We start from the raw sequence: 14,430 nt of genomic DNA on the forward strand, positions 1-14,430 counted from the left end.
AGTAATATAGATTAGTGCAAGAAGGCTTATGTTTAGTTCCTGTTCAGTTTGTACATACCTTCCAGAGATGAGGTTTCATGCTAAGTACTAAGAACAAAAACTGATAAGAAGTTTACTGTGCTCAGAGCACCTATCCACTTTGTGCTCCTCGTTTGTTTAAAAGAAGAAAGAAAAGGAGGGAGGGAGGGAGGGAGGGACAGAGAAAAAACAAAACAACAGTGAGGAAAGATCTTTATTCCCTGGCATACAGTTTAGATCACCTGAGAAATTTACATTTTACACACTTCATGCTACTCCTTGACCCAGGTTCTGATTTGTGTAGTCTTAGGTGTGTCCTTTTCATCCAGCTTTTTGTTTTGTTTTGCTTTGTTTTGTTTAAGAGATTCCCCTAAATGATTCTAGTGTCCAGTAAAGGCTGAAAATCTCTATCATAGGGAGAGTTGGGCACACACACACTCAAACCATAAATAGCAAGGAAGGAACTAAAGTAAACTTTGATAAGTAAAAACATACAAGGAGGATGTGGTAGCAAGAAAAGGGGGGAAAGAATATATTCCACTGAGTGGAAAGAAAGAAACAAAGAGGAAGGGAAGGACACGACTGCTTCTAGGTATAGTGGAGGATAAAGTTTATTATAGCTACGTGGGAGAGCATAGCCAGGAGCAGAGACGGGGACATCTGGGAGAGTCCAGAGTGGACATGACCAGACTGAACTATGCCATGTGGGCAGAGATTGGGGAGAGAAGGGAAGAGCAGGGAATCCAGGTGAAGCAGCCAGGAGGCCCAAAGATACAAAGAGAGCCAGTAACCAAAAGGACTGGGTTATATAGGAAAGGAAGAACAGCACAGGATGCTGGGCTAGAGAAGTTTAGGGTGGAGATGGGGTGTGCAGCCAGGACACTGTAAGAGGGACTGAGGGATGCAGGGAGAACCTAGGAACCACTGTCTGCTTTGGTGTATTAAATGTGTACCTCAACCAGTTATTAGGTTTGAAGCCCAATGCCCACTTTAAATGTTAGAACTGTCCTTCTGGATAAAATGTACAGCTAATGTCCATAGGAGAATGACCTGGAGTCCTGACCAAATAGGGACAAAAGAGCCATTGCTGAACCAGCAGGTGTTCACATACTGCTCTCTGGTTCTGTTCTGTAAACACAGGAGTCATTAAAGAGTTCTGAGGGAAGGACTCTTTCCTCATTGTATCTTAGTTTACAGAGATTACTTTTCTGGCATTATAAGCCCAACTGATGGTCTCAGAACTCCAGGCAAGAAGCCCAGGTACCAAGTCACTGCCAAGTCCACACAAGAAATGATTAGCTTAAATGCTAATTAATGGCAGTGAATCTGGAAAGGAAATGACTATTCAGAAGATCTTAAAGAGACAGAATGGACAGGATATGGTCACTGTTGGTGATTAAGAAGACTATATTCCCAGACTGATTTGCAGAGTGGTTGTACAAGCTTGCAATCCCACCAGCAATGGAGGAGTGTTCCTCTTTCTCCACAACCTCGCCAGCATCTGCTGTCACCTGAATTTTTAATCTTAGCCATTCTGACTGGAGTGAGATGGAATCTCAGGGTTGTTTTTGTGTAATTCTTAGCACGGGAATATATCTTTGCCTGTGATGTGAGAAGCCTCCAGAGACTGGAGACTTGGTCATCATCATCAGAAGGTCCAGTTCATTAACATTCCATAAGTAAATGTCACTTCTGTCAAGAAGTACTGCTGATGAGAATTTTTAGACCCTTAAAATCAGCTATGGTGGCAGAAATGTTGAGTAGAAAGATGGGCTTTTTAATTAAGTTGAAATTGAACATTTAAGGTGACTTTTCAGGAACATCCTAGCAAGGGCAGTATTAATAGTGAACCCATGGGTCCTATTAAAGGAGTAGAAGCCTGCCAACTCCAGGTCACTAGCAAAAGCCCAGAGGAGTTTGTTGTAATCAAAGGTTTTCCCTGCCTGACATTTGGGACACAAGCTTTCTTTATGATCGCGGTTAGCTTTGAATAGAGGAATGTCCATCATACAAAAGCTACCTTCAAGTAGAACTAATGGTAGCACAAACTAAAAAGGTCAGAGGACAGTCTATAGTAACACTTATGTCACCTTTTAGCTACCACTGTTGTGCCATTCAAATAGTATTTTAAAAATATTATTGTTCTACTTTTTACTGTTTGAACATTTCTTGAAAAGCTCAATCCAAACTCCTACACATTTGTGTTCACTATAAGCTATTAACAGTATTAAGATGGACAATCAATATTATAAGCTTATGGTATAATAATATTGTGATAACCTAATCAGCCTATGTGTTCAACAAGTTGGAAATGAGAATAAAATCAGGGGTGGTGTTTCAGCCATGTGATCTATGAATACACATTGCTACTCTGATGCAGGTAGTGTGCTGTGTTACGTGAGACAGGCATATCTTCTTATGCAGCAAAAGATGAAACCACTCACTGCATGTGATGTTAACATGTCCATTTCCTTGTGGTCGTTTTCAGGGGCATTGTCCAGTCAGAAGAGAAACTTGTCATCAGTGCATCTTGGGCAAAAGATGACGATATCAGCAGACTCTTGAAATCGCTGCCAAACTGGACTAACATGGCTCAGCCCAAACAGCTACGGCCTAAGAGGGAGGAGGAAGAAGACTTCATAAGGTGAACGACTACTTTCTAATCTATGTTAGACAGAGTTAGGAAAACCCCAGATATTCAACAAAGCCTTTTCTCAAATGAAATGGTGAATCTAAAGATCAAAAGACAATATTTGAACTTGAAAAATCCAACACACACACACACACACACACACACACACACACACACACACCTCCTTTCCCATCCAAGTGTACCCTGGGCTCAAAAGTAAACAAGAAAGGCTTATGAATCCAGTCTGAAGCATTGACAAGTTGAGGTAGGATGACTCAGATTATACCAGTACAATACAATCATTTGTTCATTCATGCATTCAGCAAAGCTGTACTGACCCCGTTCTTGACAAACCTATGGTAAGATAAAGGCCTGCTTAGAGTATGTCTGTGTCACAGCACTCCAAGCACAGTCTGTAACTTCCGCGTTCATTCTCATAGACTCTGTTGTCCCACTGGTTTCTGCTTGTTTTGAAAACAAGGTCTCTATTAACTCTGTCACTGAGCATTTGGCTTTGTACAACACATTTATTCAAGCCATGGAATCTGATGAACATCTGACTAGCAACAGTAAACTATTTGCACTTGTGTAACTGTAGACCAGTGTAAAATCTATTTTATCACATTGGAATTCGGTTCATTCTTACTATCTTTTGTTTATTCAAGTGAATAAATAGATGGTATGATAAAATAAGAGCACTTTAAAAAAGCAAAGACCAAGAGCTGGGTTAGTGAAACGTAACTGAGATCCAGTACTTAGGAGATAGAGGAAGAGACCAGGAATTCTTTACCTTTTAGTGCATAGTGAGTTCCATGCTCATCTAACCATATGACCCACAGTCAAAAAGGAAAAAGAGAGAGGAGGAAGTGGAGGAAGAGGAAAGAGGAGGAAGAAGAAAGAAAGAAAGAAAGAAAGAAAGAAAGAAAGAAAGAAAGAAAGAAAGAAAGAAAGAAAGAAAGAAAGAGAAGAAAGAAAGACCAAAAATAAGAATAAATAATTTTTAAGATAATGTCCATTGTCTTTACTTTCAACTTAAGATCAAACAATAGGTTCATATCTGACAGAATGTAGATTGAAACTCTAGCTAATGTGGTACTTTGAATGAGAATGTGCCCCAGGTACTCAGGTATTTGAATATGTGGTCCCCAGTTGGTGGGGAAGGAAGGTGCAACCTGGGAGCAGGCTTTAAGAGCTCACAGCCCTGCCCCACTTTCAGTTCACTCTCTCTGCTTCATGTTTATGGTTTCCTACTGCCCTTCCCTCTAGATTCTCCCTCTAGAACCATAGCCAAAATAAACTGTTCCTTCCATGGGTAGCTTTTGGTCATGGTATTTTTTTTTAATCACAGAAAGTAACTCATACAAATATTAAGTATTCACTATTCATAAAGTTGACTGTGTTCACATCCTACTTGACTTATTTCTGAAAATAGATAAATTTTTCTTGATCTTAGCTCTTACATAGTTATAATTAAGAAGTCGTAGGATACTAAGTGTTGGGTGAGGTATTTGTACATGTCTATTTGGCATATGTTAGGACTTGAATTGCTGGGTAATAGTGTGTGCAAATTTCAGTGGTTCACTTTATCAGTTTTCTAAAGTATTCCTAAGGAGCTATAAACAATGGCCCAACCATTAAGAACACAGCTGATCTTGCAGAGTACCTAAGTTTTATTCCTAGTACCCACTGCTTGTAACTCCAGTTCCAGAGGATTTGACATCTTCTTCTGGTTTCTGCAGGCAGCTACATCCACATATAGCCACACACAGAATACATACATACACATAACTTAAAATATCTTTAAAAAATATAAAAAGAAAGTAAGCCTGAAGTTCCATCCTCACAGTGGTCTCTCAGAGTTCCTATTGGCCTCTGTGACATGAAGGCTGGATATCTTCCATCTGTCAATCAACTGTTCCTGTATGTGTGCTGAGGTAAATTGATGGCACTTAGTATGTATTTCCCTCAGAAGATGCTGAGCAATTTCTTGTGCATTTTAATATATTATTGGTCTTTATGCTTTTTTTCAAATCGGTTGCTAAATTTTAATCGTGTGTGTGTGTGTGTGTGTGTGTGTGTGTGTGTGTGTGTGTGTGTGTGTGTGTGTCTGGGAGTGGGTTTCGTAGAGATCTGTAGGAGTATACCAGATTGTCACTCCTTTGTCATAGATAAACCGTTCTTCTCCCACTTGACAGGTTGACTGTTTACTCATTCAGTGCTGTCTCTCATGGAAGAGATTGTCTATAATAATAAGTACAGTTTATTGTTTGTTTTATGGGTAGGGCGTTTTGTGTAAGAACATGTGCTTACACAAAAGTCACAGAAGAATGTTCCTTGGTGTTCCTTGAAACTTTGATGTAGTAGTTCCTCAGCATCTTTTTAAAAAATTATTTTTAAATTTTATTCTCCTATAACCTAAACATTCCTCAACTGAAATTATGTTCTCATGACTTTAGCAATGCAAAATATCCTCATATCTCCCACCACAAGAGAGAATGAATGATTGAAGGATTGATTAGAGCTTAAGTAGATATAATCAAGTTACCTTAATACAGAAAGCAAGCCCGAAGGTGTTCTTCTTTCACAGAATTACTGTCAAATCATCATTTTATCCCATTCTCAAGTGGTCTGAGTAAGCACATTTCCTCCTTACTATGCAGATCAGTTAACTGTGTTATCAGCCTCAGTAGTTGGATTACAAGCAATTTCTAGATGATAACTTCTTTTGCACTGATATTTTAGGTTACTTCAAATGAGCAACTGTCTTCCAATCGTTTCTCAGCTTATTTTTACATAAGAACTTCATTGTAATATGTGCTTGCAAGAAGATTGTTAGTCAGCTGGATTCCTTCTACCTGCTGAAGCTCAGTGTAAAAGGAAACTGTTCTAATCCACAAGAGAGAATGCTGCGCCAGGAAAGGAGCCCCCCCCCCCCACACACACACCTTGGATTTAGAACAGCTAGAATTGGGGATCTAGCTTTCTTTACTCTTGTTTTGATCCTTCAATCAGACTAGTCCTCATATTAAACTCAAAGGAAAATCAAATTATACAAATGTTTCCTCAATTTTCTCCCAGTGAAATATATACACCCATATAATTAGATCAAATATCAAATTCTCTAGTATACCCCAAAGATCTACCATCAAAAGGAGCCCATTCTGCATCATAGTTTAGTTTTCCATAAATTTGGTCATTTGCTTTGTTTTATTGGATTTTATGCCTGAAAGACTTGTCCATGGTTTTGCATGTGAGCTGTTTGACAAGCAAATTATATTAACCCCGTTATGAGAGAAAACACTTTCAGTGTGTTTTACTTAGATGTAACTAGTTCTTTTTTTAATTATTATTCTGTGTTTGTTTTTGTCTTTGGAGACAAGGTGTCTCTGTGTAGCCCTGGCTGTCCTGGACTCACTCTGGTACTAGTTCTTTCCCTTTAACCTGTCCCATTCTTTTTCTAGATTAGATGTTGGAACCATGTACATAGGAGAGAGACCATTCACTGATACCGCAGCAAGCCAGCGTTGACAGAGGGCCAGGTTGAGCACACTGGGTACCATATAGCACTGCGTGAGCCAAAACGATTGGAAAGTTACTCTCCTCCTGTAATTAGTTTTTAAAGCTCAGAAGACTATTTGATGAACAAATGAGTACAGAATCCAATGTCCTTTGCATTGAGTAAAGGCTATGCTCTCTTCATTATTAAATAAGGCCTTTTTCTCTTTTTGTTTTTTAACTGGAAAAAAAAAAAAAGATGTATTATTTCCCAGTTCAGCTTTGAATAGATGGAGAAAAAAAAACTAGGTCAAGCTAGGGCTTTAATAGAGAGGGGGGAAGAAGCCAATACCCCTTTGTTCCCAAAGAGCTAAAAGCAGGCTCTCAAGCCCATTGTCTTTGTGCCTGTCATGATGTGTGTGTGTGTGTGTGTGTGTGTGTGTGTGTGTGTGTGTGTACACATCCTTTGAGATAATAGCTATCTATCCACTGATTAAGAGCCTGCTTTTGGGTGGGTGTAATTAACAGGAGGAGGAGAGTGTTGAAGGAAGTAAAAGAGATGGTACTGGGCTATCTAGAAGTTGGGGGGATTAGCAGTGAGCAGAAGCAGATGCCTCAGACTTGCTGCTCCTTTCATTTATGCCCTTGAGTTTTACAAAACAAGAGCCATTCCTCTAGAGCTGGCTGTGAACGCTTTAGTGTGGCAGACCAGGCTCTGAGTCCTCAAGGGATAAAGGTCAAACATCTTAGTCTTGAATTATAGCAGACTGATGATAGATTATATTCAGTCCTTCTCTTGACCAATAATATAATGAAAACAGTAAGGATTACCAGTGCCTGGCAGGGTATTGCGACATCATGCATCTCCAAGTGTTATCATTCCCACTCAACCAACAAGGACACTGAGAAAGAGCCTTCTTCCTAACACAGCTATTAAGTGACAGAGCTGGGGTTTAAACCTAGATAGACTGTCCCCTAGAGCCACCACACTGTGCTCATCCAGGCTAAAACTGGCTCAAGAATGTACATTTCGGGACTTTTGATTTACTCTCTCATTTTCATTGATTATCATAATCTCAACTGATAGAGCTTTTTTTTTTAAAAACAAATATCACAGATATGTATCATGATGTCATTTTGACTCTATTTTTTATTATTGTGTCTTATTTAATATATTGCATTTTTGTGGGTTCTTTTTATTCCAGTAGCAAGTTTTTAAACAGTATGTACCCAGATATGTCTGGAAGGAATGGTATGTTAAATCTAGTACTATTTTTTTAAGCTGTGCCTTATGTTTTCCTCTTAATCTATCTGTTCAAAGCAAAGAAAATAGAAATGACCATTCTTGGTAAAGGAAGGAAGATGCAAAGAAGATAAAATGTAAAAAAAAAAAAAATTGATAAAATTAATTGCTTACACTTGGGGTAAAGGATAGTGTAGTTCTGAGTAGGAAAGAGAGACTTAAGGAGAGCCATCACTTTTGTCCTTTTAGTGACTTAGTTGTCTCGATACTAACCTTCCATATGTCTTCGCAGGATCAGGCGACTGGCTCATTCACTGTCAGCTTTTATCTCTTTAATTGTGCTATGAATTTTAGAGGCATGGTGATTAAATAGCAGGAAAATATTATTTCAGTGCTCAGTGGTTGACTATAATGATTTCTAAGTTTTTATTCAGTTTGAGGTCCATACTATTGTTTAATTTAAAGAGACAGAACAAAAGCAGAGAGTTGGTTGGCACTTTTTGTCTTCCTTCTGTGGAATCCTCAAACCACACCGTATAACCTCAACAACTGTTAATGAATGAAAAGTCAGCTCATCTTCAAATAGGTAGCACATAATATAAGCTGGGGAATGCCACCAACTGGGGAAGTGCTTTCCCTCTGGAAGTTCACAGGCCTGGGTTAGGTCCTCAGCCCTGGCTGCCAGTAACTAGTCTGCTTTGTTCTCTTTTGTTTTGGTTTTTCTTCAGTTCTTTCTTAGCCCTAATAGGTTTCTTCACAAGGCTCAGGCTAGACAATTACAAAAGAAGCAAAGCTAGAAATATATTCATATAGAGAGACAATAGGAATAAAGTAGAGCATTGAAGTTGCACTTGAAATTTAAAAGGGCCCCAACATAATGTAAGCAACAGCTATTGAAAGGTCTCCTAACTGCAGCTGCTGTAGAGCCCGCTAATAAATCTGAAGGAGCAAAGCGGTGATACAGTGGAGAAGGACTTCTTCAGCTAGCTCTAACAAACGCTCTATAGAATGCAGACACTTATCTCCCTATCTCTAGATGCTTAATATGACTTTTAAAATGCAATGAGGAAAGGAAAGATGACTCAGACTCATGAATATATTAAGTAAGTGCAAGAGTAGAAAGTGCTTTGCTAATTTTTTTTTTTTTATCCCTTAATTAAACAAGATGAAGGTCACGGATAGATAGGGACACAGTCAAATAAGTCAGGGTGAGAAGCAGATTTAAGTCTCAAAATTAAACAAAAGAGACAGGCCATTAGCCAGAAAATTCAGCTACAAACATTAGTGTTTGATGAATTCAGAGCTTTTTTCCTTATATCAAAACTCCTGTTAGCAAAAAACTGGCAATAAGTGAAAAATAAAATAAAATTTCCCATATAGGTTCTAAAATGCTAGCTTTTCTAGACTATTGTTGAGAATCATAATCTCATTAATCTCATTTTTAAAGCACTAATTATTTTATATATTCTATGTTTAATTTCAGGTGAAAATCTTTAATAATTTCCATTTAGGTGTGAATTTAACACAATTTCTTTTTCTCTCATTTGAAGTCTTATAACAGATTTTAAAAGCTGCCCTTCTGATATAGTCTGTCTTGGGCATGGCTGGGGGTAGGATGCAGGTGAGCCAGGTGAGGGACGAGCAGGGAGCCTGCAGCAAGGGGAATTTCCCTGCCAGGTGATGAAGGACTGCTAGCCTGCTTACCTCTACTTGTCTTTCACTACTAGTCCCTAGGCTCTCAGCCTGCCATATTCCTTCACCCTCCTTGTTGGTTATCCCCAGTTTTCCTTCTTTGCGTGGCCTCCAATCATCCCAGGAAGAAGCAGACAGTCAGGGCATCACGGAAGTGAGCAGACATTACCGGTGTGAGCAGTGTGCAGATTCTTTCTAGTGTGGCAAGTGCTGTTGTCAAAGGAACAGTGATGTAAATCCACAGAAAACAAAACTCAAAGACAGAAGGGAGGGAAGAAGATGTAACTGGGACCCAACCAGGTCAACTTTTCTAATGTCTTAAGTCAATACACCATTAGCAGTTTGAACAGATTGTTTAGTAACAATTATAATTACCAGAAGAATTGAAAAGTTAATGTTGAAACCATTGTATGTGAGTTTTTCTGGAACACAGAACTGAAGCTGAGGAGGAGTGAGACAAGTGTACATTGTGATAGCCATGGTAGCTATTACTTTATGTTAAAATTTTTACCTGCTTAAACATTTTCCCCATACACCCTTAATCCCTGCTACTATTTACTGCCAGTTCACTGATTCTCCACAAATACCCTCACTCTGACGTTTGCATCCCTCCATCTTCCTTCATCTTCACTTTCCTCCAAGTTTTATGGTAGCACTGTGGTCTCACTCAGCCACTGACAGTCTTTCTCCACCTCTCTCATTACTCCTTTCTCTCCCTCTACTCTGAATGCTGCTCAGAGTACTGGACCCTTAGTTATCCTTGCTTCAATCAGTGACAACCAGAGGGGGTAAATCACAACTGTCAATACAGTGTAATCCTCAGAGGAGGGTATGCCCTGCTGCATCAGCATCTGTGTGTAAGCCTGTACTCATTTCTTCTAGTTGAAAGCCATGGCACATAATGCTCAACGCACAGTAAGTGATTATTGATTATTTTAATTCTGTTCTGACAACGTTCTGAAGCTTACAGCATGTTGTTGTTTGGAGACTGATACTATCAGTATGAGTGCGTAATATACAATATCTCCTGGCAGAAAACCCATGTGACATGTGGCTCTCTGTAACTAAAGAAGCAAGACGGAGTCCACTGCTTGTGCATCGTGGTTCCCATCCATAAGGGAAACATCGAGACCAGGCTCAATTGGAGTGCTTGGCTTAGAAAACAATGTTTAAAATCATTCTTGGTCCGAGATGACAGAACTCATGAATGCACTTGTATTACATTTGTATTTTAAGTTGAGCCAGTGTATTAACGTAATATACTGTTCACAGTTAGATTTTTGCTTATTGAGACATGAGTCCATCTTCATGAAAGTTACAAGTCTACTGATGGATGTAACCTTGTATCCTGCCACTTAGTACCAAAAAACAAATATAGAAAACATGGAGTTAGGCCTGAGCTGAGCCTGTGACCCTGCTCTACTCTTCCCTGTCCTCAAACCCTTCCATTCATGAGTCAGCCAACACATGCACTGACAACATGTAGCCTGGGTGTTTGCGTTTTTTCCCCAGTGGTTATAGGTATATGTATTTATTCATTTAAACTAGCACACCAGAGAGGAGCAGGGGGCATGAGGGAGGACAGTTAAAGGGCCTGGGGTATAGCTCAGTTGATAGCATGCACAGAACAACTGAGCTTGGTGGTGCACACTTGTGATTTCATCACTCAGGAGTTAGAGGCAGGAAAGCTAGCTACAGAGTAAGTTTGAGACTAACAAGAGACACATGAACCTCTCTTTAAAAAAGAAAAAAAAATAAATGCACACACTTAAAAGTGCTAGCTATCAGATACTCAGACGAAGGCAGCAGGGAGCTGATGTGCAGTATGGAGCTGTACTTGATAATGCTCTACTGTGCTGTGCGAACTTTTGCTACAAGCATAGATTATAGAGCTCTTAATTATCTCTCAATTGTGAGATAATAAATGTGCTTAATCCCTTCAATATATGATAATTTTTTTAAAAAAAATTTACAAAAGACCATAGAAAGTCTAATTGAGTATTGTTTATGTTTTCCATGTATAGTTTATAGTAGAGTACACCTTACAGAAGAAAGTGACCTCATGTATTGTGACTGTTTTGTCAAATGTTGAGCACAGCTTACTACTCTTTGGTACTGCTTAGGGCTCTAGCTTCGATGTATTTACATGGACAGCACATTCTATTTGTAAAGATTCACCACTTTATTTTATGCATCAGAGGGTCTTCTTTATAAAGTTACCTCATTTTAAAGAAATGGTTGGTTCTTTGATGGTTCCTATATTCCCTTGAAATCACAAGTTCAACATTTTTACAAAAACCAGTGCCTACCTGGAGTAGGTTTCAGTCCTTAGTGTGAGCATTGCTTTTGGATTGTTGGATGAGTGACACACATCAAACTGGCTACACAACAGTTGTGAGAGAAATGTTTATTGAAAACCCAGATTTCTGTCTTCATCCATTGCTTGCTCTGAAGAAGTGGGAAGAGAAGGGACCGTCCAGGATGCAGTACAGAGAGCTGCTGACACAACCATCTCTACTGCACTTTGACATTTTTCAATGGGAAATTTGGCCAGGTAGCCCACTTTTGTAGTCCCAGCACGTGGATGTAGAGGGCTGCCATGGGTTTAAGGTCAGCATTATCTACATAGCCTATTCCTGGCCAGCCAGAGTTACATAGTGAGACCCTGTAACGAAAAGTAAAATTGAAAAGTAACCAGAAATTTTTAAAGTAACTCTTTATTGTATATATTGTTAGTAATATAGGCCAAAGAACAAAAGTGGCACTGCTGGGGAACAAAATAGCAGCTTAAAATAAAACTAATTACAGAGAACTTTTACAGAATTCCTTGCATAGAAATTCTACAGGGCTGAGTCAAATAGGAATAAGGTTTTTTTAACCTAATGCATCTTCCATAATAATACACTTGAACTTATCAAAAAGTTACCTACCTTGACCTGTGATTAAGATCTCAGCCTCTAATTGGAAACCAACTCTTTGAACTTAGTATTTCGCTGCCAACCCACTCCGTAAAAGATGCTGCTTTTGTGTCCTCAGGATAGTGAGACCACATGGTGGCCAGGCTGCCCTTAGCACAGTCGTATCTGGACCTTTACCCCAGAGCTTAGTAACCCGGACCTTTTTTCCTCTGGAAAAATCTCAGCTGTGTACAGTAGTTTCTCTGTGCTCATCTCTAATAAGAACACAACACATAAACCATCCTAGCATGTTTGTACAAGGGTGAAAAGAAAACCGGAAGGAAGAAAATATGCATGCGTGTCATCATGGATTGAACCTGTCAAAGCATTTTCCACAATTACCATGACAGCATCATGGGGGTGGGGAGTTGTTTTATCTCTTGGTCTAAAAGGAGAAGGGTAGAAACTGTGTATGAGAATTCTGTTTATGTTAGTAATATTGAGAGTTTTAACTTAGGACATTAACTTCTCACTATATATTCTGATTGTACCTAGTATAAAACCTTCATTTCCAAAAGTTCTGCACTCTGGTTAGAAATGTAGATCTCTGCAAGGGATTCTTCCAGGGAGTGTGAAACTGCTGCCCCGGAGCTCTTTAGGCGAGGTAGAAGAAACGCTTTTGAAAGCCTTAGCAATTACCTTCTTTCTGTGTCTACCTCTTAACTTTCCCCTTGATCTCCAGCTTTGTTGTTGTTGTTGTTGTTGCTCTTTGACAACTAAACCAAAGATCAATGGAAAACCCTTGTGGAAACACATCTCTCTCCCAGAGCCCAGCCTGGAAAGGTCCTTCTCCTCTAAGGACCATGTGGTTAGACTTGGTGTATCCCATAATCCAGAATTATCTCCTCCTCGTCAGCCTTCATCCCATCTGTAAACATCTTTGTCCTAGTTTGCTTTTTGGGGTTTGTTTTGTTTGCTTGTTTGTTGGCTAACACCATGACCAAAAGCAATTTGGATTAAAGGGTCTGTTTTATGGTATACCATAAGATTAAGTCCATCACTTAATCTGCTTTAGTTTCTGCAGAAACTAAAGCAGAAGCCACAGATGAACACTGCTTGCTAGTGAAATCAGCAAGGCTTGCTCAGCAGGCTTTCTTACACTCCCAAGACCACCTGCCCAGAAGTACACTATCTGCAGGGGGCTGGACCCCCACAGCAATCATTCATCAAGGAACTCACCCTACAGACTTACAGTCTCTTAGGAGCATTTTTTCAATGCATTTCCCTTCTTCCCAGATGACTCTTTTTTATGTTACATTTACAAAAAAAGACTTCCATTGGAAGTAACAGTCCTAATCTGTGAGGTTAGGGCAGGGTCATATTTGAATGGCCATTATTCAGTCAGACATATTATATCAGTGGTTATCCACCTGTCTAATACAGAGGTCCTTTAATACCCTTCTTCATGGTACTATCAACCATAAAATTATTTTTGTTGCTACGTCATAATTGTAATTTTGCCACTGTTATAAATCATAATGTAAATATCTGAGTTTTCCATCGCTCTTATGCAACCCCTGTGAATTGTCGTCATATAACCCCCATAGAGACTACAACCCACAGTTTGAGAATCATTGGTCTGTAGTTATACTTCCCTACTCATCCTCCAAAAACTGTCACCTCTGTTATTTTAAATCCATGATCCAGTCAAGAATCACCCACTTAGTTTCCATTAACCTGCCAGTCTTACCAGCTCCTACTGTACTTTCAGTGGGTTCCTTGGATGAGAATCCAGGCCAGAGGGCCTACTTTTCTAACAGTTGCTTTGCAATAGTCTCCTACGTGAACAATGCCGACAGTCTCCTACATGAACAATGCCGACAGTCTCCTACATGAATAATGCCAACAATCTCCTACATGAACAATGCCAACAGTCTCCTATATGAACAGTGCAGAAGATCATTTAGGCTTCCCACTGTGTCGCGACACCTGAAGCCCAGCTGTGCTGTGTGACAGTGTTCGGTTAAGGTGATGACTAGCAGGTCTCACCTTTGGAAAGGTGCTCTTACTTCCAGTGGTTATTAATCATATGAGTTGTATGAGACCCTAAGACTCTAGGATTTCTTCTTTCCTAACAAACATTCACCAATAGTTTCTACTTCTGTGTGAAACATCACTAAGATTCTTCTGTGAAGAACATGTTCTCTTCTGCCCTTCCTTTCTTTCCCCGTCCTCTTCCTCTCTCACTCACACATGTACTGCACTGTAGGCATGCATTCTTTTCAGTTTATTATGTTATTACCAGGACTGTTCTCTCATTTATGTTTTTACTGAAATATGTACAGTGAAATACAGCTAATCTTAGTGTTCACTTTGATAAGTTTTAACAAATTCTCTCTCTCTCTCTCTCTCTCTCTCTCTCTCTCTCTCTCTCTCTCTCTCTCTCTCTCTCT

The 14,430-nt window shown here is 39.5% G+C and overlaps 1 protein-coding gene across 2 annotated transcripts in view; it reads left to right on the forward strand.

Annotated features, from left to right (window-relative positions):
- Positions 1-14,430, forward strand: part of Exoc4 (exocyst complex component 4) — a 711,882-nt gene that overhangs the window by 570,753 nt on the left and 126,699 nt on the right. For both annotated transcript variants that reach the window (XM_021189789.2, XM_029535373.1), the window contains exon 13: positions 2,507-2,662. In XM_021189789.2, the coding sequence (XP_021045448.1) occupies positions 2,507-2,662 (156 nt within the window). The remainder of the gene's footprint in view (positions 1-2,506; positions 2,663-14,430) is intronic.

This window comes from Mus pahari, chromosome 2 (assembly GCF_900095145.1).
Source record: "Mus pahari chromosome 2, PAHARI_EIJ_v1.1, whole genome shotgun sequence".
Classification (NCBI taxonomy): Eukaryota; Metazoa; Chordata; class Mammalia; order Rodentia; family Muridae; genus Mus; species Mus pahari.